Genomic DNA, 25,097 nt, shown 5'->3' with positions numbered 1-25,097 from the left:
GGCGGAACACTGCAGCGGCCCACTACTGGCACCGGCTCTTCTGGCATTTGCCAGAAGTGCCCGATGGCCAGTCCGGCCCTGCACTGACCTGCCAACCCGGGGCCCCTGACCTGCGGGGCCCGGTCGCAATGGCGACCGCTGCGACCGCGGTAGTTACGCCCCTGCCTTTACTAATATATCAATCAAGTAAGGCTCGTAGTGCTTGTTTAGTGAGTCCGACCATTACAACATCATGTGGCAGAGAGTCCCATCATCTCACTGCTCTTACAGTAAAGAATCCACGGCTGTGATTATGATTGACCCTGTCTTCCTCTAGATGTAGGGGGTGCCTCTTGTCACCATCACAGGCGTAGGGGTAAAAGCTCATTAGAGAGATGTGTGAACTGTGCCCTCGTGTATATGTACATTGTACTAAGACTTCAATGTCCCCTATTGGATAATATGTGGCAATAAATGCCGCAGGTGTACTGGATGTCACTCAGCCTGGGGGGGGGGTTGTTTTCTCACATCTGCTGTATGGAATGGCTGTTAATCCTATTCTTGGTTTTTCTGTAGCCGGAGTCTGAGTCCTGGAAAGAAAGTGCTGATGCGGACCCCCTGATTGACCCTACAGTAACCTCCAGGAGCGACCTCAGAATTAGGTGCGTTACATGGAGCGGAATCTGCTTTCTAACAGGAGCTCGTATATAACAGTCTATTGTAGTATATGGTCAAATGATCAGACAATTAACGCCAATAAAAGTGCAAAGAGAAGTGAACAAAATGTTGTCTTCTCTTAGTAAAAGGAAAAACCCTTATACAGCTGTGTGGATGGAAAAATAAAATGAATGGCTCCTTGAAGGAGGAGAGGAAAGATGTTACATGTCTTGGTTTTTGGTCACAGCTTTTTCGTTTAGAAACGTTATTAAATGTTCAGTAGTCTATTGCTGTTACATAACTGGTATCTAGTTCTGCAGTTTTCTCATTTCCAGTTGTGAGAAATGTCAGTGCATGTAAGGTAAGGGCTCCTGCAGACGTCTGGATCGTTGTCTGATCACGGCCCGCAATGCACTGACTGGCCGCTGGTCTGCCGACCGGAGCATGGCCGCTTCATGTGTTTCTATGACATTGTCACGCTCTGTATATGTAAAGAACAATCACAGGCACAAGTCTCCATAAGGAATGAAACTTTTTTTTTTTTTAACCCCTTTAATGTATAGCTCCTCTGAGTCTGAAAATCTCCAGAGTCTTGGCTTCTCTGTCTCTCTCTCTCGTACCATCCCCGGCCCTCTGCCTAATCTTCATGAATAAAAATTGACTGCCTCATACACAATGCACCACCTGAGGCTGGCTGTCAAAAATTCATAACAATATTGTCCGCCAATTAACATAACAAGAATATAATTACATGACTGACAGGCCATCTGTGACGCTAGTAACAACCCACAGACAGGCCGTGAGTCAGTGAAGTAAGACGTTCCGGGGTCAATACCAAATGAGGATGTAGTAAACCAAGGGAAAATACGAAGTCATAAATCAGGTCACCAGAGAACTAGCGGATAAGCAAAGGGGCACGAACAAACACGGTCCAAAGGTCAGCAGCAGTAGATCAGAACTTACAACACAGGGATCAGGCGAGCACAGGCTTAGAACAAGCTCTCGACTGGTAGTGACCTGGGCCAGACAGCTCACCTAAATAGCAGCAGGGCAATTACCAAGAACATGGAGTACCTGTGGAAAAACACCTTCTAGTCTCAGGTCAACCGAGCTTTCAGTCAAATCACCAACAGCTCAGCACGCCCCATCACATGATAGGATAACAGAGCTGTCCATCACTGAGTCCCAGACACTCTGAGCAGAGGAATCGTGACACCATCACAGTATTGTTATCCGTTAAATTTATACACTAACCAGTTATATAAACATGTTAATATCTTATTTATTAATCATTATACAAATATAAACCAATAACCCCCCCCCCCCCCCCATAACATAACAGAACAAACTACGCACATACATTACAATATTTCAATATACCACATCCCCACGCCCAGTGGGAGTGGGGAGCAGTGAATATTCATTTCTATGTTTCCAACGTACAGCAGCATACGAACTCACTTTTTCCTCTATATTACACCTGAAACCAACAAAGTTCAGTAAGTCCCTTAGTCTACATGCAAACGTCTCTATTGCCCAACCCCATTTTTCTCAGGACCTCCCATAAATAATTCCACTCGACGCTGTCAAATGCTTTCACAGCATCCAGGGATGTTATTGCTCAATGCCCTGTTTCCGTTCTACACATTTGCAAGTTAAGGTATAAGTGTCTGCTATTAACCTCTTAACGACCACCGATACGTCTTTCAACATATTAATGGTCAATGGTACTTATTCATCAGTGCCGATTTCCAGTGGTGCTGAGAAATAAGGGTATAGTACCAGCCAGTGTTGGAAAATCTCCATGGTCTAAGCTACCAGGGGTGATTAGGGCCGGGTTTTATGGTCCCCTGTATTCACCGAATAACTGCGATTACCAAAACCCCAAAAAGTCAGATTTAAAATTAATTTCTCTCTTCTCTGCTATGAGCTAACATAACAGAGAAGAGAAAAATGGGGTCTCCAGATACCTCCGCCATCCCCTGACCCTCCTGCTCCGTCTCCCAGCCCTCCGTGTCATCTTCATGGGAAAAATGGCATGCGCAGTGTGCTTGCCGAGATGTGCCAGGCAGTACCCGGCAGCAATAGAATCCCAATAAAAAAGTAAATCAAATGCCCCTTTGTCACCACCTTAGTTATAACAAATTTCATACATTCTTGTATATATATTGTTTTCCATTCTTTGTGGTTGGGATTAGAAATGGGAGGTGTTTTTTTTTTCACAATTAAAAAAAAACCAAACAAACTATATGACGGCAAGTGCTCGCTACTCAAGTTTACATCGGGTGCTTGGGTATGCACGGAATATAGCGGATATCCGCATGTTGTGTGGTTTTTTTTTGGTTTTTTTTTTGGGGGGGTCAAACAGCTGTGAAACATACGGAGCGGAGACTCGAGCACCCGCAATATTTGGTGCATACCCGAGCACCCAATGCAAACTGGTGTGTGTGTGTGTGTGTGTGTGTGTGTATATATATATATATATATATATATATATATATATATATATATATATATATATATATATATATATATATATATATATATTCCACAATCTAGGTATACATGGCCCCCTCATCCCCTTTCCCAGTAGGCATGGCCTTGTCATCCCCCCCTTCCCGGTAGGCATGGCCTCCTCATTCCCCTAACGCCGACCCTGCCTGCAGGCCACATGAAGCAGCCTCGGGGGGCCATGAGTTTGAGACCCCTGGTTTAGACCAACTGCTGACAGTGGAAAAGTTGAAGGAGACTCTGTGTAAACTCCTAAATGAAAAGGCCCCAGGGTCTGACACTCTTCCCATAGAATATTACAAGGAATGCAGGGAGATTTTGCTTCGTTATCCACTGAAGGTGCTGGATGTAGTGGTAACAGGAGTTTACCTGCCTTAATGAATGATGCTATTGTCCTGCTATTGCAACTGGGAATAAAATCCTGGATTCCCCGATTCCTACAGACCCAAACTACTTCTTCCGGTAGATGTAAATGTATGTGCTAAAGTACCAGCCATGAGACTTAATGAAGTGATATTGAAGTTGATACAGGATGACCAAACAGGTTTTAAGACTAAAAGGCCCACCGCTATTAAAATGCTTTTCACAGTTTTAAATATTTCTTGAATAAAGATTTACATATTTTATTATATTTGGACTTTATTGCTTCCCCCTGTCTTGGGATTATATGTAATTGTACTGACCAGAAGAAGATCCCAATCCCGCTCAACTTTGCCACAGAATAGACAAAAATATGGCAATATTGCAATGTTTGTTTGCTTTTTTTTATTTGCAACTTCACTGTGCTGTTTTTTTTTTTTTTTTATTTTTTTTTTTTTTATTACAAGTAAAATGATTTAATTTAAAACTCTTAATCCTGCAAAAGAAGAAAAACACAAGCCCTCATGGCTATATCATTGGAAAAATAAGTCACCGAGTGCCTGTGGTGGGAAGGCATTAGAGATTTTATTACTTGTGTACTTGTCAGTCTCTTCCCCCCCCCCCCCCTTTTTTTTTTTCTTTTCTTTTTTTAAATTTTTATCTAAAATCGTGTATTTAACCCTTGTTTTCAGCTTCATGGCCGGAGTCATACACCCATGGCGCATGAATTCTTTTGAACGTCTGTTGTGGCGAGCCTGCCGAGGGTACCTCATTGTCAACTTCGTGGAGATGTCTGAACCTATGGAGGACCTTGTAACAGTAGGTTGCTGCTGATGTTTCCATTCTGTCACGGTGGGTGTAAGACTGGTACAGCGCTTATTAGACGACTGACCCTACATTCGAAGATGCACAAGCTCCAATACGCTGATCATTCCAAACGTCGACTGTCGTGGAAAGTGACTCTTTTACTGGCCTTGGATGTGTTCATGTTTATACCCAGGTTATAGAATGTTATAAGGAGGCCATAGATGTTTAATACTGCAATCATATGGCCTATGTAGTGTCCCTGATTGTTCGGACTTTAAAGATGTCCATTTTAGAATTGCTCTCAGACAAGTATGTGACTACCAATAACTTTGTGAGAAGCCACATTTTTTGTTCACATTGGTTGTTGACACTGCGTGAAACTGAGCTGTCATTCTGTTTTGTACAGGGGGAGAGTGTAACACAGATTATATTCTTAATTTCCTACTGGGGGGAGAAGATAGGAGAGAAGATTAGAAAGATTGCAAACTGGTGAGTGCGTATAGAGCCTGACTAGATTCTGGTAAGTGGGTTCCTGCAGTCCCGTGTTTCTCATCTCCCCCTTTTTTTTTTTTTCTTTCTTTTAGTTTTCACTGTCACGTTTACCCCTATGCGGAAGATGAAACTGTCAGGCTTGACACGCTGAAGGATCTCTTGGTGCGGATCCAAGACATGCAGAAGGTGAGCAATCAATCTGATCACTGTTAATATAGTGATGCTATAATTTACCTTTTTAGGATTGCTTATATATTTCAGCAGTGCTAGTTTCCTTTGTTACCTACCATGTGGCTAAAGGTGGTCTGCTGATGAGCCCTATTTCCAGTACCATTCTTGCCTGTGTAACAAAGGATTTTACACAAACTGAGGACTCCTGGGACATAAAAAGGATCATTTTGGTAACCGAGAATTACAATTCATGCTCAAAATGCATTTATTATACAATTTCCCGCCCCTCAATAGATTATTATGGAGTCTCTGGGTTCCATTATGTGTCCATTTTTGGAACAGAAAAAAAGTCCTATTTGCATCAGTCACTTTTAGCCAGGGCTGTGGAGTCGGTAACCAAACCTCTGACTCCTCAATGTCCATGACTCCGACTCCACCAAAATGGGCTACGATTCTGACTCCACAGCCCTGACAGGACTGTGGATTCAGTAAGCCAAACCTCCGATGACTCAATTTCCATGACACCGACTCCACCAAAATGGACTCCGACTCCGACGCCACAGCCCTTCTTTTTGCCATGTTTTCTGCTTGTCTGAATAAGTTTGACCCCAGCATCATGTCCTCGAGTTCAGAAGGCTAACTCTTGAATGTTCTGCTGCTGTGCTATAATATATCACTTTCAGACTGCTACTCTAATGCAGGATACATTTTATATAGGAGCAAACTAATGTTATGAGACTTTCAAATGGTTGCCGGTGTTGGAGCTACGGTCAGTGTCTCAGTGATGGGTCCGGTAGAGATGGTTTATTGTCCGAGATGAGTTTGGCCCAAATGTAAAAAGTACAAGCTCAAAACCCCATAATGAATTGGGCCCTAAGTGTCTGACAAATAACCCATTAAAGGACTTCCAGTTTTTCTCAGTGTTAGACCAGGGTACAAAGTGCCAACCAGAGGAGATGACTCTACGGGTCTGTTTACGTGGACCGACCTGCCGCACGATACAACTGCTGATCAGTTACACAGGCAGTTTACTGTATGTGATGTACACTGAACGATGTAGAGTACAGACCAAAAGTTTGGATACACCTTCTCATTTAAAGATTTTTCTGTATTTTCATGACTATGAAAATTGTACGTTCACACTGAAGGCATCAAAACTTTGAATTAACACATGTGGAATTATATACTTAGCAAAAAAGTGTGAAACAACTGAAATTATGTCTTATATTCTAGGTTCTTCAAAGTAGCCACCTTTTGCTTTGATGACTGCTTTGCACACTCTTGGCATTCTCTTGACGAGCTTCAAGAGGTAGTCACAGGGAATGGTTTTCACTTCACAGGTGTGCCCTGTCGGGTTTAATAAGTGAGATTTCTTGCCTTATAAATGGTGTTGGGACCATCAGTTGTGTTGTGCAGAAGTCTGGTGGATACACAGCTGATAGTCCTACTGAATAGACTGTTAGAATTTGTATTATGGCAAGAAAAAAGCAGCTAAGCAAAGAAAAATGAGTGGCCATCATTACTTTAAGAAATGAAGGTCAGTCAGTCCGAAAAATTGGGAAAACGTTGAAAGTGTTCCCAAGTGCAGTGACAAAAACCATCAAGCGCTACAAAGAAACTGGCTCACATGAGGACCGCCCCAGGAAAGGAAGACCAAGAGTCACCTCTGCTTCTGAGGATAAGCTTATCCGAGTCACCAGCCTCAGAAATCGCAGGTTAACAGCAGCTCAGATTAGAAACCAGGTCAATGCCACACAGAGTTCTAGCAGCAGACACATCTCTACAACAACTGTTAAAAGGAGACTTTGTGCAGCAGGCCTTCATGGTAAAATAGCTGCTAGGAAACCACTGCCAAGGACAGGCAACAAGCAGCAGAGACTTGTTTGGGCTAAAGAACACAAGGAATGGACATTAGACCAGTGAAAATCTGTGTTTTGGTCTGATGAGTCCAAATTTGAGATCTTTGGTTCCAACCACCGTGTCTTTGTGCGACGCAGAAAAGGTGAACGGATGGACTCTACATGCCTGGTTCCCACCGTGAAGCATGGTGGAGGTGTGATCGTGTGGGGGTGCTTTGCTGTTGACACTGTTGGGGATTTATTCAAAATTGAATGTACACTGAACCAGCATGGCTACCACAGCATCTTGCAGCGGCATGCTATTCCATCCAGTTTGCGTTTAGTTGGACCATCATTTATTTTTCAACAGGACAATGACCCTAAACACACCTCCAGGCTGTGTAAGGGCCATTTGACCAAGAAGGAGGGTGATGGGGTGCTACGCCAGATGACCTGGCCTCCACAGTCACCAGACCTGAACCCAATGGGTGAGCTGGACCGCAGAGTGAAGGCAAAAGGGCCAACAAGTGCTAAGCAACTCTGGGAACTCCTTCAAGATTGTTGGAAGACCGTTCCCAGTGACTACCTCTTGAAGCTCATCAAGAGAATGCCAAGAGTGTGCAAATGAGTAATCAAAGCAAAAGGTGTCTACTTTGAAGAACCTAGAATATAAGACATAATTTCAGTTGTTTCACACTTTTTTTGTTAAGTATATAATTCCACATGTGTTAATTCATAGTTTTGATGCCTTCAGTGTGAATATACAATTTTCATAGTCAGGAAAATATAGAAAAATCTTGAAATGAGGAGGTGTGTCCAAACTTTTGGTGTGTACTGTATACATAAAAAAATCAAAAATAATAATTTTATTTATATAGCGCCAACATATTCCGCAGCGCTTTACAAATTATAAAGGGGATTTGTACAGACAATAGACATTACAGCATAACAAAAATCAGTTCAAGATAGATACCAAGAGGAATGCCTTCAGTGTGAATGTGCAATTTTCATAGTTATGAAAATACAGAAAAATCTTTAAATGAGGTGTGTCCAAACTTTTGGTCTGTACTGTATACTGGAGTATGCGGTACGCAGACTGCCATGGTTCTCGGTGGAGCAGGTCCTTATATACACTGCTGTGGCTGAATATTGTCTGTGCTGTGCAAAAGCTCATTTTACCCAATGATCAAGTGTTTACCTTGTTCTTTGTGCGATCTGCAACCTGTTTACACAGCAGGATAGTCGGGAAATGAGTTTAAAAAATCCCCTGCACAGCTGTGCTTACACTGCTGAGATATTGAGTTGCCCAGCAGGTCCCACATGCAAGAACTGTCTGATTACTTTATCTGTAATATATGAGCAGGGCAGATGTTTCTTACCTCTCTTCTCACTTTCCATTCTGCCACAGGTGCTGTCCCAAACAGAGGGCTTCCTGACACAAGTCCTTACCCGGGCTGCTGCAGTTTTGCATAATTGGAAAATCCGTGTGAGAAAAATGAAGCACATCTATCAGATTCTGAACCTGTGCAGTGTGCGGGAGCGATGCCTGATAGGTGAAGTGTGGTGTCCAGTGGCTGATCTACCCGTACTCCAGGGAGCCCTCGCTCGAGCATCGGTGAGACTAGATTTTGATAAGCAACTAAAAAGTTCATTATTTTTTATTTATTTTTTTTAATTTTTGGGTGATGGAGACCATGAATTCTTTTTATATATCACTTCTGGCAAAATATCAAGAAGTGATAACAGACCATAACCTACGCAGTTTTTCAAATGCATGCAAATAAGAAAAATGTTTAATGCACAGCCAGATGATCGGTCTCAAGCAAACTTGGCTGAAGAAACGCCACAGCATGAGACTTCAGGTGCCCATATACATGAACCTGGCTCGGCTCGATGTCTCTTTACGGGCGAGCGGCGTAAGCAGCTGCCGTACACTACTGGCGGGGCTCATGCCGCTGGAGAATGAAGGGTTTGGGCATTTGAATTCAAACTACCTGACTCTTATCTCTCTCAAACTGTCCAGTGTTTTGATAAGTCTGTAGTCACACTGTGACTGCAGACTTCGGAAACCATACAGCATGTGTACTGCTGTTCTTTTGTACACCAGTCTTGAGTCCATTGCAGTAAGAAAGGCATTAGCAATACGTACTGCTGACTAATGACCATAGCTCAGCTTCAGCAGTGATCCAGGGCTCGTGCTGAAGCTTAGATTATCGACGTAGCCATGAGGCAGTAAAAGATATCACAAGTCGGGCCATAGTCACCTGTTCAGTATTTGGTCAGTATTTTACCTCATTATCTGTAAGCCAAAACCAGGAGTGGAACAATCTGAGGAAAAGTATAATAGAAATACATCACCTCTTATGTATTTTTTTTTTTTTTTTTACACACTCCTGATTTTGGCTTACAAATAGTGATGTAAAATACTGAATGAATGTGGCCTTACAGTGAGAGTTGGAATGACCGCTACAGACACATGCTGGTCTCACTTTACCTCGTGATAGATCATGCTGGTTTGTGAGAGCTCACTGTTGCAGCTGCCATCCAGCCCGAGAGCTCACTGTTGCAGCTGCCATCCAGCCCGAGAGCTCACTGTTGCAGCTGCCATCCAGCCCGAGAGCTCACTGTTGCAGCTGCCATCCAGCCCGAGAGCTCACTGTTGCAGCTGCCATCCAGCCCGAGAGCTCACTGTTGCAGCTGCCATCCAGCCCGAGAGCTCACTGTTGCAGCTGCCATCCAGCCCGAGAGCTCACTGTTGCAGCTGCCATCCAGCCCGAGAGCTCACTGTTGCAGCTGCCATCCAGCCCGAGAGCTCACTGTTGCAGCTGCCATCCAGCCCGAGAGCTCACTGTTGCAGCTGCCATCCAGCCCGAGAGCTCACTGTTGCAGCTGCCATCCAGCCCGAGAGCTCACTGTTGCAGCTGCCATCCAGCCCGAGAGCTCACTGTTGCAGCTGCCATCCAGCCCGAGAGCTCACTGTTGCAGCTGCCATCCAGCCCGAAAGCTCACTGTTGCAGCTGCCATCCAGCCCGAGAGCTCACTGTTGCAGCTGCCATCCAGCCCGAGAGCTCACTGTTGCAGCTGCCATCCAGCCCGAGAGCTCACTGTTGCAGCTGCCATCCAGCCCGAGAGCTCACTGTTGCAGCTGCCATCCAGCCCGAGAGCTCACTGTTGCAGCTGCCATCCAGCCCGAGAGCTCACTGTTGCAGCTGCCATCCAGCCCGCGAGCTCACTGTTGCAGCTGCCATCCAGCCCGAGAGCTCACTGTTGCAGCTGCCATCCAGCCCGAGAGCTCACTGTTGCAGCTGCCATCCAGCTCGAGAGCTCACTGTTGCAGCTGCCATCCAGCCCGAGAGCTCACTGTTGCAGCTGCCATCCAGCCCGAGAGCTCACTGTTGCAGCTGCCATCCAGCCCGAGAGCTCACTGTTGCAGCTGCCATCCAGCTCGAGAGCTCACTGTTGCAGCTGCCATCCAGCCCGAGAGCTCACTGTTGCAGCTGCCATCCAGCCCGAGAGCTCACTGTTGCAGCTGCCATCCAGCCCGAGAGCTCACTGTTGCAGCTGCCATCCAGCCCGAGAGCTCACTGTTGCAGCTGCCATCCAGCCCGAGAGCTCACTGTTGCAGCTGCCATCCAGCCCGAGAGCTCACTGTTGCAGCTGCCATCCAGCCCGAGAGCTCACTGTTGCAGCTGCCATCCAGCCTGAAAGCTCACTGTTGCAGCTGCCATCCAGCCTGAAAGCTCGCTACTCTCCCTGAAGTCAGCTAGCGAGTGGGGAAATTTGGGAAGAGCTAACAGGCTGCAGGGACAGAAGAGAGATTTTTATTGTCCCTGTGTAAGAGTAATGGTGTGATTCACACCTCCAGTTATGAAAAGCTGGCAATTTATGGCTGCTTGGCTTTGAAATATTTGAATCAAAAAGTCAGCAGTGCAAAATTACAGATTGTCCCTTCATAAACAAGCACATCATGTACTTCCACCACCAACAAAATAACATGGCTCTTAAAATATGGCAACACACGTGTATTTTTTAACCCCCATAATGAGTGAATAAACTATACATATTTGGTATTGCCATGTCAACAAGGAGCCAGACTATATAGCATAAGCACGCTAGTTAACCTGACTAGTGAACTTTTTTTCTTTTGCTTTTTCTATGTCACATTGACTGTCTCACAAAAGATAATGAAAAGCATTCATACACCACCTTGTTCTTAAAAAAACAAAAACAAACTTCATACTTCTCCGCTCAATCAACAGAAAAGTAACAATGACACTTTTCTAAGAATATGCTAAAAACCTAGGAAAATATGAATAAAACTATGTAGACTTGTTACTTTTGCTAACCATACTGACCCACCAAAGAGAGGCAATATATCCCTTGTCACACAGGCAACCCTCTAACTTGGGGGTACGGGATACCCATTTTCACTTTTTCCCATCTGCTGCATATTCATTTTTTTGAAGACCATTTTTGTGCCCGATCTATTCTTGATAATTGCCTTTTAATGGTAGTTTCCATAAATGGGAAATTTCTGGGGCGATTCCTCTGTTCAAATACCTCGGGCTCTGCAATATGGAGACGGGAATCCATGCCAACAAAATGAACTCTAAATGGTGCTCCTTACCTACTGAGCCCATCACATAAGGCATTTCCATACTCCAAATACATTATACTTGTATGGTGTCTTTCTGAAAATGAAAAGTTTGTGGCTAAAACTAAATTTAAATGGAAAAAAAATAATTTCGCTTTGCATTAAATCATAATTTGCAAGCTTATTAAACATGATTGTGAATACTATTCATTTTTTTCATGGTGTAATTTGTTGTGGGGTGTGGGAGTTAATATACTTGCCCCTCAGAGGAACTTGAGAACTGAACTGACTCCCTCCAATAAGTTTGAATTATTACTCCGAAGTGTATAAACAACCTAATGTCCCAGTAAAATAAATGCATGTAAAAAATTCAAAAATTTGTTAAAATATCAATTTTTTTTTTTAAAGACCTTTTAAACATAACGTGTTGATTTAAATTTGCTGTTTGTGTAAAGTACAATGTATCATAAAACCTCCGAACCAAAGCAAATATGTTAGATGGATATTCCCATCTCCAAGATCCGATGCCAATATGAATTGAGTGTAGTAGTAATAATAATAATATTATTCCTACTACATGTTGGGATCGGATCTTGGAGATGGGAGAATCCATTGAAGGTACTCCATAGTTATTGCTTCATAAGTGACACATGCCAGATATGATTTTTCCAGTGTAAAATTTGACTTTTTTTTTTTTTTTTTGGTTTCTCCAGGTCTAATGATTTTATGAAGATGCATAAAATCTAGGCCTAGGTGGTATGTATGGATTCTGCATGGTAAACTAAAGTGTATGTTAACATTCTGCATGCCTATCTAGGTGGACAATGGTGGGGGTGGAGAATCGTTTTGTCACCGGATTCCCTGTTCTGTCAGTCCTCCCACCTTAATTCGCACCAATAAGTTCACCTCTGGATTTCAAGGAATCGTGGATTCATACGGTGTAGCCAGTTATCAAGAAGTCAACCCTGGTGAGTGTACCCTATTGATTAGGTGTAAAGAGATGTTACCAGAATCGTGAAGTGGTCTAATAATTATGTACATTTGTGTCAATGTACCTATAGTATTATTAAATCGGCCCTATTTTGCCAATATCTCATATCTAATGAAGCCCTTCAGAACTCTCCAATTGTCAGTGGATCCATCCTCCAGTGCCATAGGATGAACATGCAGAGTTTTTCCTGTTCTCCAATAGTTTGCCTCTGTATCGGTGTTTGCCCGAGCACTGCTCCTCATCTGGGGGGGGGGGGGGGAGGTGAGTTCACACTTAGCATTCCAGACAGCCCTGCTGAAAACCACTCTACTAACCTACTACTTGAAAAGATTAGAGTACATGCCTCTGTACACCCTTATTCCTGGGGACACATTTTATCTCTAGACATATTTATCTATTGAGCCAGGACCTAATAGTGATAAACTGATGTAAGTAAAAAAACAAAAGTAAAACAAAGTACAGAAAATTACAAGTTTGTCTCTATACTGTACAGCAATCTATATCCCAGTGCATCGCCCCCTTTTGTTCACCGATATACAAATTTATATTCATCTGTCCTTGAAATAAATGTGTAAGGGCAACACCCTGGACAAGAAGCAACTGTAGCTTATGATGTGAACGAATACAGGAGCTGCCAAAAACCGCAAGTGTGAACATTCCCTAAGACTAGGTTCAGACTTCATATTTGTCGAACACCGGGCACATACACTCAGGATGTAGGGCTGATACCTGGGGTATAGCCATTCCTCCTTAGCTCATTTGTCAGGTACCATGTATGTGTTTGTTGATTTTTAAATAGTCCAGAAAAAACAAAAACATTTCGGCAGCCCATCATTATGATCAAGCAGAACACGCACAGAATGATTATATTAGGGATTGTTCTGTTCACATGGAAGTGTGGTCAGCTGGTCTAAGCAGGCCATTAAAGACCACCAATTGGCTTGCAATGTAGCCGATAAGTGATTGTTTCATAGCAGTGGTTGACATGTTGTCATGTTATTTATTTTCCCTCTCCGTGTGTGTTCAGACCATACATACCCAGTAGGCAAAGAAAATATGAATAGCCTAATGGAATATTTATTTTATTCACTTGCTAGTCAGTAAAAAAAAATACTCATTTAAGATAAGTTCCTGCTGTATATTGGCTATATTGGTCAATGTCAAATGAAAAAGTGCAATTGTCTCCAGGTAATGCCAAGCCACGTACATTAATCAGCTTATTAATCACCCCTATTATAAACCTACATCAGACAGTGGTATCTGACCACCCACACTTTATGGAAGCCATACCTCCTGTATGACCACAACAGTGGTGACATCCCCAGTCGCTCCAACCTCCCCCACTGTGACCTGCACAGCATGGCGAGACCTGCATGTACACTGGCTATATTCACACATGCCAGTATGAGCAGTAGCTGCCATTTAATCATAGCATGGACTCTCCCATCTCCAGTAATGTCTCAAACTTGCAAAACAGAATCAACCATGAACTGACTGGCCTGCATCTATTCTAACGTGCTAGTTCCAGAATTAGACGTCCTCAGCTACTACTGTCCTGTGGACGTATGCAGGAGGATATCTTCAAGATTGCACTACAGGAAGAAAGGTCATTCTGTTGATCCTCCCCTTGTGGATAATCTTATCCTAGTCCAAAACGTGATGTCTTTAGGGTGCAAAGTAAACTTAAACTAGAAACTGGTTTGTGAGGCTGGGTGCGAAGAAGGGCAAGAGGGAGAGTTAACAAGAAAAACTTAGTCTTTGTTGGACTGACAGCTGATGCATGCTGCTCAAACCACTGGCTGCATGAGTCAAGACCCTGCATGCATCATTTCCGCCAGGTAGCGTTTCAGAGGAAAGCATACTTTAAAAGCCACCAGGGACGAAGCAGCATGGAGACTAGTTGGACAGGTGGGTCCCTAATGGCTTCTCAACTCCTTGAGTGACAGGACTCTCCCAGCTTGCATGTTTAGGGAGACGCCTGTCAGTCACCTTTGGGGACCCGCCTGTTTGACTAGTGTCTTGTGCGGCTTGGTCCCTGGCAGCTTTTAAATTATGCTTTTATGTGAAATGTCAGTGCCTGATGCATGCTGCCCGTGGATCGCGCACCATGTGTCGAAACAATAGTTATGCTGATGCTGTGCTTTTTGAAAAATATTGCAATTGTGAGAATAATCTTCAATGGATTTAGAATGTCTAAATTAGTTAATCTTGATAGTAGGTGTCTGTAGATATCACATGTAGGAAATCTAGGCACAAAACTGTCTCTAATCCAAACGTTAAGAGCATCAGTCAAAAAATGGAAACTTAATTTGTCTAAAATCTGTTCTTATTTCAGCTCTCTACACAATTATAACATTTCCATTCTTATTTGCTGTGATGTTTGGAGATGTTGGCCATGGACTCCTCATGGCCCTATTTGCTGTTTGGTTGGTTCTTGGTGAGAACAACCCGAAGCTTAAAAACTCTGACAATGAGGTAAGAAGCATCAGTGTGTGGGGTGGGCCAAGTCTTGCAAAGGAGACCTCTAACTTGTCATGAACTTATCTTTGCAGATTTTTTCCATGTGCTTTGGTGGCCGTTACCTAGTCCTCTTGATGGGAGTGTTATCTATATACACAGGATTTATTTACAATGAGTGCTTCAGCCGGGCCACCGTGATTTTTCCTTCAGCCTGGAATGTGACTGAAATGGTGGGCGCAAAGAACTGGACGTAAGTTGGCTGTTTTATCTCCGAGCATTTTCAAGTGTCTGTGCAGGTTGTTAAAATTATATTTCTCTAAATCAGACGTGAATTCTTGTCTACATCCACTCTTGCTCCGCTGGATCCTAACATTACCAGTGTCTTCACCGCAGTATACCCTTTTGGCATTGATCCGGTGAGAACATCTTCCTTAATACTTTCACGTTGCAGCTACTTTTGGCTTATCTTATAGAGGTGTGTGGGTTTGTTTTTTTTTGTGATGCAAATAGGAGTGTTAATGTTGTTCCCTCAAATCATAAAAGATATCTGGGGATATCCATAGGAACCTTAGCTTTGCTAGGACTTGGCAGCTCTGACATGCTTTCAGAAACCTGGCAATCCATGTGATCACTAGGTCTTTCAGAAGCCTCAGCCATGTCGTAGCTCTCACTGAATGTTGTGTAGACAGTAAAGGAGAAGATAGAAGTTGTAACAATGAGCTTCTGTCTTCTCCATGGGGTCCATGGCTGTGTCTGACAGCTGATGGATAGACCTGCTTCTGCTAGATTATAGCATGGTGGTAAAATTTACAATGGCATGGGTTAAAAGCTAGGACCAAAAAAAGGAAATTTACAGCTCTTGGACGTTCGAATTAAAGGGCTATAAGTCTGTTTTTGTTATTTTGATGAGAGCTCCTTTCCATTGTTTTATAAGCTAGTTATATTAGCAGTGAATGTGTATTTATACTATATTGTTTGGATGAAATGCCTTAGAGCATTCTGAAAAGAATGGTGACTGAAGACTATGGGCGCCGGAGAACACTGTAAGGGCTTGCACACACTAACCTATAACTTGGACAGATGCTATTCGATGTTTTATCAGATGGCACTCTCCCAATATTATATTATGAGTCAGAGCAGATCTGCCATTATTTTCTCATGCCAATTCTGCATGAGAAAACAATTGCGGCATGCTGCATGTGGCTCCGATATCCGGATCACGCACACCCATACAAGTCTACGGGTGCATATAGGACCTGTTTTCAAGTGCGTCAGTTTGAAACCAGTACACGATGCTTCAGCTGACAGACATTTCTGCAGTCTCTCCCATACACAGGAGTGTTTTTGTCCGCGTGCCCCTGTGCTCACTATGGAAAAAAACTCCAACGGACATCTGTCAGCGGCTTATCTCCAGGAAAACAAATCGATCGGTAGTGTGAAGTTGGACATTCACGATTGATTCCTTTCCCCAACAATCTCGTCCGCTGCCCCCATACACATTGATGTCGGGTCAATACCATTGATGTTGGCAGGTGCTGCTCAACGTTGGTTTATGGCATACATGTCAAACTCTGGTCCCTTGGCCAAATCTGTCCCACAACACCAGCAACCCCCCACACCCACCCGGCATCACAATTGTATCTATGTAGGAATCCGGGATGCCGATACAGTTGAAAACCATGATGGAGGGAGCGTCAACTGACGCTCATCCTCCATCATTCTGCCTTTGTGTCGTGACATCTCAGCGCAGAGGGTGCGATGGCATCACTGTGCAAAGCAGTGAAGAAATTCCGATCGGTCGCTGGCGAGACTGGTGCAGCGGGGAAGCAAGGAGAGAGTGTGTGTGTGTGTGTGTGTGTGTGTGTGTGTGTGTGTGTGTGTGTGTGTGTGTGTGGATAGATAGATAGATAGATAGATATAGATATTTTCTTCTTGCGTGGGGGAGTATGAGCAGTCTTGGGTCATCATACATTGCCAGTAGGGTTGAAGGGGAGTTACGGTAGGGTCATCATACTGTGCGTGTGGAGGAATTCACTGTGGGGGTATCATATAATATTTGGGGGGCACTTTTGTTGGAATCATACTTTATGGGGCAATCCAGGATCTTCAATGGGATGAAAAATTACTTTGCAAGGGTACAAAGGAAAATACCCGATGCTTCGGTCATGTGATCTGACTGTTAGTACATTTTAATTAATAAATCTTATGTTCTTGGGACATCCCCTTTTAAAATTTTGTCAATATGAAAAAGGTTCATTGTTGTTTTTGATGAAGAAAACGTCCCCATTTGTAGTCTCATTTCTTTCTCGCTTCATTGGGGGACACAGGTAACCATGGGTGTATGCTGTTGTCACTAGGAGGCTGACACTATGCAAATAAAGAAGAAGTAACTCCTCCCCGGCAGAGTCTGTGGGAGGCGGACCTGGATCTAACACCAGATCCGCATTTCTTTTACAGGGATTTGTTTTGTTTATTAACCTTTTCCCTTTTTCAGATTTTTCCTTCAGGGTAACTGGGTGCAGTTTTCTCACCCTGTTTTCCCCACTTTGAGCGACCGAGAGAGCAGTGTGGTTTCACCTACATCGCACCCTCTCGGACCCGCTGGGCAGGACCTTGTCCCCTGTCACCCATTCGGGTGTTCAGGGTGACCCTCTTCCTCAGTGGCCAGTCCTGCCCGTTTTCCCCTCCTCATCCCTCTCCTCGGAGTGGGCTGAGAGGAAGACGGCGGTCACTTCCAGTCTTCTGCGCCGGAGAGTTCGTGGCGCGGGAAGGAGGACTTCTTCCAGGACCCTCTAGTCTACAAGGGATCCTGATGGTTCCTCCTCTCCAAGAAAGGGATCTTCAATCAACAAAGCCCCCCCCCCCTTCCTTCCCTCACCCTGCCCGGCAGCGAACTCCATATAGTTTACCAGGCTTCCCCTGTGATAGGAGAGAGGGTCGCATTTTCAGGCGCTGGGACACGCTAAACCGCGGGGAAAGGCTTCACATTAACGCCGGCATTCTTTCCCTCCTTTTTATTTAAACTTGCAGGCGCGGGCCCGCCATTTTTTTTCTGTCTCCCCCGACTTTCCTCCTTTTTGGCGCTTGAGCGCCCTCTAGTGGCAGCCGGCATTATTGCGGCCAGGATATTTTTCCTCTCCTGTCTTTTTCTTCGCTTTCTTTTTGGCGCTTGAGCGCCCTCTGGTGGCGGCCGGCATTATTGCGGCCGGGAATCTTTCAGCGCTGTTGGAGGCGCTTCTTCTGCTTCCCCCTTCAGCGCTTGTGCCCGACCACAGCGTCGCGCTGTCTCAGCGCTCTTTTTACCACTTCCTGCTCCCTGTCAGCGTCTGCTCACCGCGTGGGACAGAAGTTTTTCGGGGGAACACAGACACCTGCGGCTGCAGCTGTCACTGTTTTTCTTCAGCAGGCTCAGCGCTACTGCTCTCTCGGGCTCTACTCCTCCCGGCAGTACTTCTCCGCTCCAGGACAAGGTAATATCCACCTATGTCCGACCCCACCCCGGCCTTTGCCACTACGGCCATCCATTACGCCTGCGCTCACTGTAAGAAAAAGTGGGCCTCAGGTCAGCCTTCACCCTTCTGCCCATCCTGCGTTCCTCCCATCATGTCAGCCCCTCAAGAAGCTCCTAGGTCCCGGGATGAGTGCACCCCCCCCCTCCCATGGAGTGGGCTGTTGCAATGTCTCAATCAGTGTCCGACCTGACTAAGGTTTCTCAGTCCCTGGTCCAGGCACTTGAACATATCCCGCTTCTCTCTAATGCCACCAGTGCCACGAACGCCTCACACGGCGATTCGCTCGCACCTGTCCTAGACCCTCACAGAGGCAGACCGGACAAAAGAGACAGAAAACGGACCTTATCTAGATCCTCGTCCAGTTCCCTGGACGGGATTCCCCTATCTGCCCGTTCCCCCTCCTCGCAGGCGGACGTCGGGTCTGATCTATCCTCAGTCGGAATCTGACTCTGATGCAGATCAGACTTCCGAAACACAGGAGATGGTTGATAGCCTTATTTCGGCTATCATTCAGACGCTTGATCTTAAGGAGGATGAAGCGAGCTCTCAGGACGTCTTCGTTGCGTTTAAACGGATTAAACGTACTTCTAGGTTTTTTCCTAACCACAGGGAGTTCGACAACACTACCTCTACACACTGGGAAAACCCTGGCAAGCGTTTCCCTGGCAGGAAACGGCTTGACGTATTATACCCTTTTCACTCCGACCTTGTCTCCAAATGTAAGTAGAAAATACTTGGCACTCAGAAGAGTTTTTTTGCAAACTTGAGAAATAGATTTTTATTCGGTGCATCCAGTTCAATATTTAAACGTTTTCGGTCTTATACAATCAGACCTTCATCAGAAATAGTTGTGAAACTGGAGACCACAATCACAAAATAAGCGGATATAACCATACACTGGTTAGGAGTCAGCAGGGGAGCAGGAGCGCAGGGCGTCTTATAGCAGGCGGTGATGGGTGACCAATACGCTGAAAAGGGCAACAGACTGGCCGGGACAGAAGGCAGCCCTGGAGCGCATTTTCCTCGCGGTACGGCGTCCTCTACACTGGCGGTTACAGCGCTTCTGTCCCGGCCAGTCTGTTGCCCTTTTCAGCGTATTGGTCACCCATCACCGCCTGCTATAAGACGCCCTGCGCTCCTGCTCCCCTGCTGACTCCTAACCAGTGTATGGTTATATCCGCTTATTTTGTGATTGTGGTCTCCAGTTTCACAACTATTTCTGATGAAGGTCTGATTGTATAAGACCGAAAACGTTTAAATATTGAACTGGATGCACCGAATAAAAATCTATTTCTCAAGTTTGCAAAAAAACTCTTCTGAGTGCCAAGTATTTTCTACTTATATTTGACGGGTTGGATACCTAACTTGAGCACCTCCAAGATACCTTGAGTGCCGTGGCTTATATTTCTACATGTTGTCTCCAAATGGTCCGAGTCTCCTAAGGTTGACCCGCCCGTCTCCAGGCTATCCTCGCAGACGGTTCTGTCTATCCTGGACGCGGCTTCCCTTAAAGACCCCACGTTCAGGCAAATCGAGGCATTAGCAAAATCGGCATTTGAGGCTTCCGGAGCCTCCCTTTGCCCTAGTTTCGCCTCGTCCTGGGTAGCCAAGGCTGTGTCAGCCTGGGCCAAAACCCTGCGCAGGGGCATTTTGGCCTCTGCTCCTGCTGAGGAACTGTCTGATTTGGCGGATCAGATTTCTCTTGCAGGAAAATACCTCATGAATGCCTCCCTTGATGCAGCGGCCTGCTCCACCAGGGCTAACAGCAACATTGTGGCCATTCGCCGGATTCTCTGGCTAAAAGCGTGGAACGCAGATCCCGCTTCTAAAAAATCCCTCACTGGTCTGCCCTTCCAGGGTTCTAGACTCTTCGGCACACAGCTGGATCAAATGATCTCGGACGCTACTGGTGGTAAGAGTACCTCTTTACCCCAGTCCAAGCCTAAACGTCCCTTCAACAGGAGGGGCCCCCAGTCCTTTCGGTCCTTCGCCTCAGGAAGCCCCAACCAGGACCGTTCTTCCTCGCAAGGGGACCGAAGGAAACCTTCTTTCAGGCCTCCACCGTGCTGGAGAGCTAAGAGCCACCCCGCAAGACCATCTGGATCTCGGGGCCACAGATTCTCTAATAAATGACGGGTCGCCCCCACCTGGAAATCCCTCCAGGGTGGGAGGCCGACTTCTCCTGTTCTCAGAGGTGTGGCTATCGGTAGTCGACGCCTGGGTCAGGGAGATCGTCACTTCGGGCTACAAGATAGAATTTTCTTCGCCCCCAGGAAGACGTTTCCTGCTTTCTCGTCCTCCCAAACAGCCCTCCCACCTCTCAGGACTTCTCCAGGCCGTCGATTCGCTCCTCGCCTCAAGAGTCGTAGTTCCGGTGCCTCATCGCGAGAGGTTTTTGGGTTTTTACTCAAACCTGTTCGTGGTTCCAAAAAAGGACGGTTCTCTCCATCCAATTTTGGATCTCAAGCGGCTGAACCGCCATCTCCGGATTCGGCGTTTCAGGATGGAATCTCTACGCTCGGTGATCGCGTCCATGGAACCGGGAGAGTTTCTGTGGATATCCGAGATGCGTACCTTCACGTCCCTATTTGCGTACGACATCAGAGATTCCTCCGGTTCGCGATCCAAGGTCATCACTATCAGTTCACGGCCCTCCCTTTCGGTCTGGCGTCTGCGCCCAGGGTCTTTACGAAGGTCATGGCAGCTGTCATGGCCATCCTACGTTCAAAGGGGATTCTGGTAATCCCATACCTCGACGACCTCTTGATCAAGGGTTCGTCCCGTCGGGATTGCAGCCAGAGCCTCCAGCTTACTCTGGACACGCTTCTTCGCCTCGGTTGGATAATCAATTACCAGAAGTCTTCCCTGATTCCATCTCAGCGGCTGGAGTTCCTAGGCATGGAATTCGACACCTCTCAGGCTCAGGTCTTTCTTCCCAAAGAGAAGTTCCTAGTTCCTTTCTCTTCGTCGGGGGGGTCAGGGCACTAAAGAGCCCGAATCCTCCGTTTCTCCGCCTTGCCTTGAGGGTTCTGGGGAAAAACAGTCGCCTCCATGGAAGCGGTCCCCTATGCCCAGTTCCACTCTCGTCCCCTCCAGTTGGCTCTTCTGTCGGCCTGGGACAGGAATCCACTTTCCCTGGACCGTCTGTTTCGCCTCTCACCCAGAGTGAAACAGTCTCTCTCCTGGTGGACGCTGTCCATCTCCATTCTGCGCGGGAGGTAATTTCTCCCTCCCCGCTGGCAGGTGATCACCACCGACGCCAGTCTCCAAGGTTGGGGAGCAGTTTTTTCCACCTCACGGCCCAGGGCCGCTTGGCTGCTCATCCCTATCAACCTCTTGGAAATCAGAGCCATCTTCCTAGCCCTCATCCACTGGGAGTCTCTCCTTTCAGGGCAACCGGTCCGCATTGTCGGACAACGCCACGGCCGTGGCTTACATAAACCATCAGGGAGGGACTCGCAGCACACAAGTCATGGCGGAAGTGGCAAAAATTCTGCGTTGGGCGGAGGATCACGTTCCCTCTCTGTCAGCCGTCCACATCCCAGGGGTGGACAATTGGGAAGCCGACTTTCTCAGTCGCCAGGGCATCGTGGTGGGCGAGTGGTCTCTTCTTCCCGCAATCTAAAGCCAGATTTGCTAGCGGTGGGGCGTCCGACGTCGACTTCATGGCCTCCCGGGCAAACCACAAGGTTCCCCAGTACGTCTCTAGATCTCGGGATCCGATGGCCGTCGGATGCGACACACTCATGATCCCGTGGACTCAGTTCCAGATGCCCTATCTGTTCCCACCCCTCCCCTTGATCCCAAGGGTCATAAAAAAGATCAAGACAGAAGGGGTCCCCGCACTCTTAGTAGCTCCAGATTGGCCTCGCAGGGCCTGGTATGCGGAACTGGTGAACATGCTATCAGACGTTCCATGGAGGCTTCCGGATCGTCCGGACCTTCTTTCGCAGGGGCCCCTCTTCCACCTGAATTCTCGGTCTCTGAATTTAACGGTATGGCCATTGAGGCCGCGGTCCTGAAGGACGCGGGTTTTTCTCATAGCATCATCGAGACTATGATAAGGGCGAGAAAACCGGCTTCCTCGCGTATTTATCACAGGTGTTGGAAGGCCTTTTTCCGGTGGTGTCAGGACAACAATCTGTTTCCTATGACCTTTTCCCTTCCATCTCTTCTCAGTTTCCTTCAAGCGGGTTTAGATGCGGGTCTTTCCCTTAGCACCTTGAAGGGTCAGATTTCCGCTCTGTCCATTCTTTTTCAAAGAGACCTGGCCTCCCTGCCTCAGGTGCGAACCTTCATCCAGGGGGTCGCTCATATAACTCCCCCTTATCGTCCTCCTGTCGAGCCTTGGGACCTCAACCTCGTTTTGGACGCCCTCCAGCGTGCGCCCTTTGAACCGATTCAGGACATTTCCTTCTCGTTTCTATCCTAAGGTGGCCTTTTTGGTCGTCATCACCTCCATTAGAAGAGTGTCGGAGCTGGTTGTCTTATCCTGTCATCTCCCTTTCTAGTCCTGCATCAGGACAAAGTGGTTCTTCGTCCGGTTCCTTCCTTTCTACCAAAGGTGGTTTCGCCTTTTCACATCAATGAGGACATTGTCCTCCCTTCCTTGTGCCCTTCCCCGGTTCATCCCTTGGAGAAATCTCTTCACAAGTTGGATGTGGTCAGGGCTATCCGAATTTATCTCGCCAGAACTGCCTCTTTTCGTCAGGCCGATTCTCTGTTCATCTTCTCGGAAGGGCGGCGAAAGGGGCTCCCCGCCTCCAAGTCCACAATTGCTCGTTGGATCTGTTCGGCGGTTCTGGAGGCATACCGTGTTCGAGACAAACGGCCTCCGTTGGGAGTGAGGGCTCACTCTACCCGGGCTGTGGGAGCTTCCTGGGCAGTTCGTCACCAAGCTTCAGCCTCGCAGGTTTGCAAGGCCCAACGTGGTCATCCATTCACACCTTTGTCAAATTCTACAAGGTGCATACTCAGGCTTCTGCGGTTGCGAGCCTGGGTAGGAGGATACTGCAGGCGGCGGTTTCTGACCGGCCGACCTAACTCCTTTTTTTTCTGCAGAATATCCCACGCTAGGGACTGCTTTTGGACGTCCCATGGTTACCTGTGTCCCCCAATGAAGCGAGAAAGAAAGAGGGATTTTTGGTTCTTACCGTAAAATCTTTCTTGGAGCCTTCTTTGGGGGACACAGCACCCTCCCTTAAAGTTGTACCGTGTTGGCCAATTGGCCGTTGTTGTGGGTTGGTACATAGGTTGAGTTTTATATTACCTGTTCCTACTACTGCTTTTGCACAAACTGAGTTGCCTGGTGCCTGTCGGAGGGTGTATACTGCCGGGGAGGAGTTACTTCTTCTTTATTTGCATAGTGTCAGCCTCCTAGTGACAACAGCATACACCCATGGTTACCTGTGTCCCCCAATGAAGGCTCCAAGAAAGAGATTTTACGGTAAGAACCAAAAATCCCTCTTTATTAAAAAAAAATCAAGGTTGGCCTGTGACTTGATCAAAGTTTTTAATTCTGGCCCTCTGTGTATTTGAGTTTGACATCCCTGGTCTAGGGTGTATTCAGCTAAGAAGTGATATTACCACAACAGTGTCAGACTCGTGAAACAACTGGCCAGTCTGAGTTATGTTTTACGGTTTTTCATGATGTACTAGTTTTGGACTGGTTGATAGGTGACATATGAACCAGAAATCTCTAGTGTACATACAATAAGCCAAATAACTTCTTAATTTTTAAATGGTGTTTTTCTCTCGTTCATTTCAGATCTGGAGTTTTGCTTCAAATCGCCTGACATTCCTAAACTCCTTTAAAATGAAAATGTCTGTCATTTTGGGGGTTTGCCACATGTCCTTTGGAGTTTTTCTAAGCATCTTCAACTTTATGTAAGCTTTATTACAATTTAACTAAACCTGTCACTGTGCAATTGTATGTTATACCTGTATCCTTCCCACAGTATCTTGGGTCATTAAATCCATACTGTAGTGGCACTTTTTTGGGGAGCAGATTTTGAAATGGATTTTAGTGGTCATGAAGAAAATCTAAAGCGTGAAAAACAGACATGTATTTCCTTTTTTCCCTCCAATTGCCTATTAACCCCTTCATGACCCAGCCTATTTTGACCTTAATGACCTGGCCGTTTTTTGAAATTCTGACCAGTGTCCCTTTATGAGGTAATAACTCAGGAACGCTTCAACGGATCCTAGCGGTTCTGAGACTGTTTTTTCGTGACATATTGGGCTTCCCGTTAGTGGTAAATTTAGGTCGATAATTTTTGCGTTTATTTGTGAAAAAAATGGAAATTTGGCTAAAATTTAGAAAATTTCACAATTTTCAAATTTTGAATTTTTATTCTGTTAAATGAGAGAGTTATGTGACACAAAATAGTTAATAAATAACATTTCCCACATGTCTACTTTACATCAGCACAATTTTGGAAACAAAATTTTTTTTTGCTAGGAAGTTATAAGGGTTAAAATTTGACCAGCGATTTCTCATTTTTACAACGAAATTTACAAAACCATTTTTTTTAGGGACCACCTCACATTTGAAGTCAGTTTGAGGGGTCTATATGGCTGAAAATACCCAAAAGTGACACCATTCTAAAAACTGCACCCCTCAAGGTGCTCAAAACCACATTCAAGAAGTTTATTAACCCTTCAGGTGCTTCACAGCAGCAGAAGCAACATGGAAGGAAAAAATGAACATTTAACTTTTTAGTCAC

The 25,097-nt window shown here is 45.8% G+C and overlaps 1 protein-coding gene across 2 annotated transcripts in view; it reads left to right on the top strand.

Moving 5' to 3' along the window:
* The window catches only part of TCIRG1 (T cell immune regulator 1, ATPase H+ transporting V0 subunit a3), a 55,968-nt gene that overhangs the window by 10,578 nt on the left and 20,293 nt on the right, over positions 1-25,097 (top strand). For both annotated transcript variants that reach the window (XM_077250847.1, XM_077250848.1), the window contains exons 5-14: positions 556-641; positions 4,200-4,326; positions 4,721-4,803; positions 4,899-4,992; positions 8,224-8,430; positions 12,227-12,377; positions 14,736-14,875; positions 14,953-15,110; positions 15,186-15,276; positions 24,140-24,258. In XM_077250847.1, coding sequence (XP_077106962.1) covers positions 556-641; positions 4,200-4,326; positions 4,721-4,803; positions 4,899-4,992; positions 8,224-8,430; positions 12,227-12,377; positions 14,736-14,875; positions 14,953-15,110; positions 15,186-15,276; positions 24,140-24,258 — 1,256 coding nt within the window. The remainder of the gene's footprint in view (positions 1-555; positions 642-4,199; positions 4,327-4,720; positions 4,804-4,898; positions 4,993-8,223; positions 8,431-12,226; positions 12,378-14,735; positions 14,876-14,952; positions 15,111-15,185; positions 15,277-24,139; positions 24,259-25,097) is intronic.

This window comes from Ranitomeya variabilis, chromosome 4 (genome assembly GCF_051348905.1).
Source record: "Ranitomeya variabilis isolate aRanVar5 chromosome 4, aRanVar5.hap1, whole genome shotgun sequence".
NCBI classification, from domain to species: Eukaryota; Metazoa; Chordata; class Amphibia; order Anura; family Dendrobatidae; genus Ranitomeya; species Ranitomeya variabilis.
The sequence above is the reverse complement of the archived record's forward strand: the minus strand, read 5'-3'. Positions and strand labels throughout refer to the sequence as shown.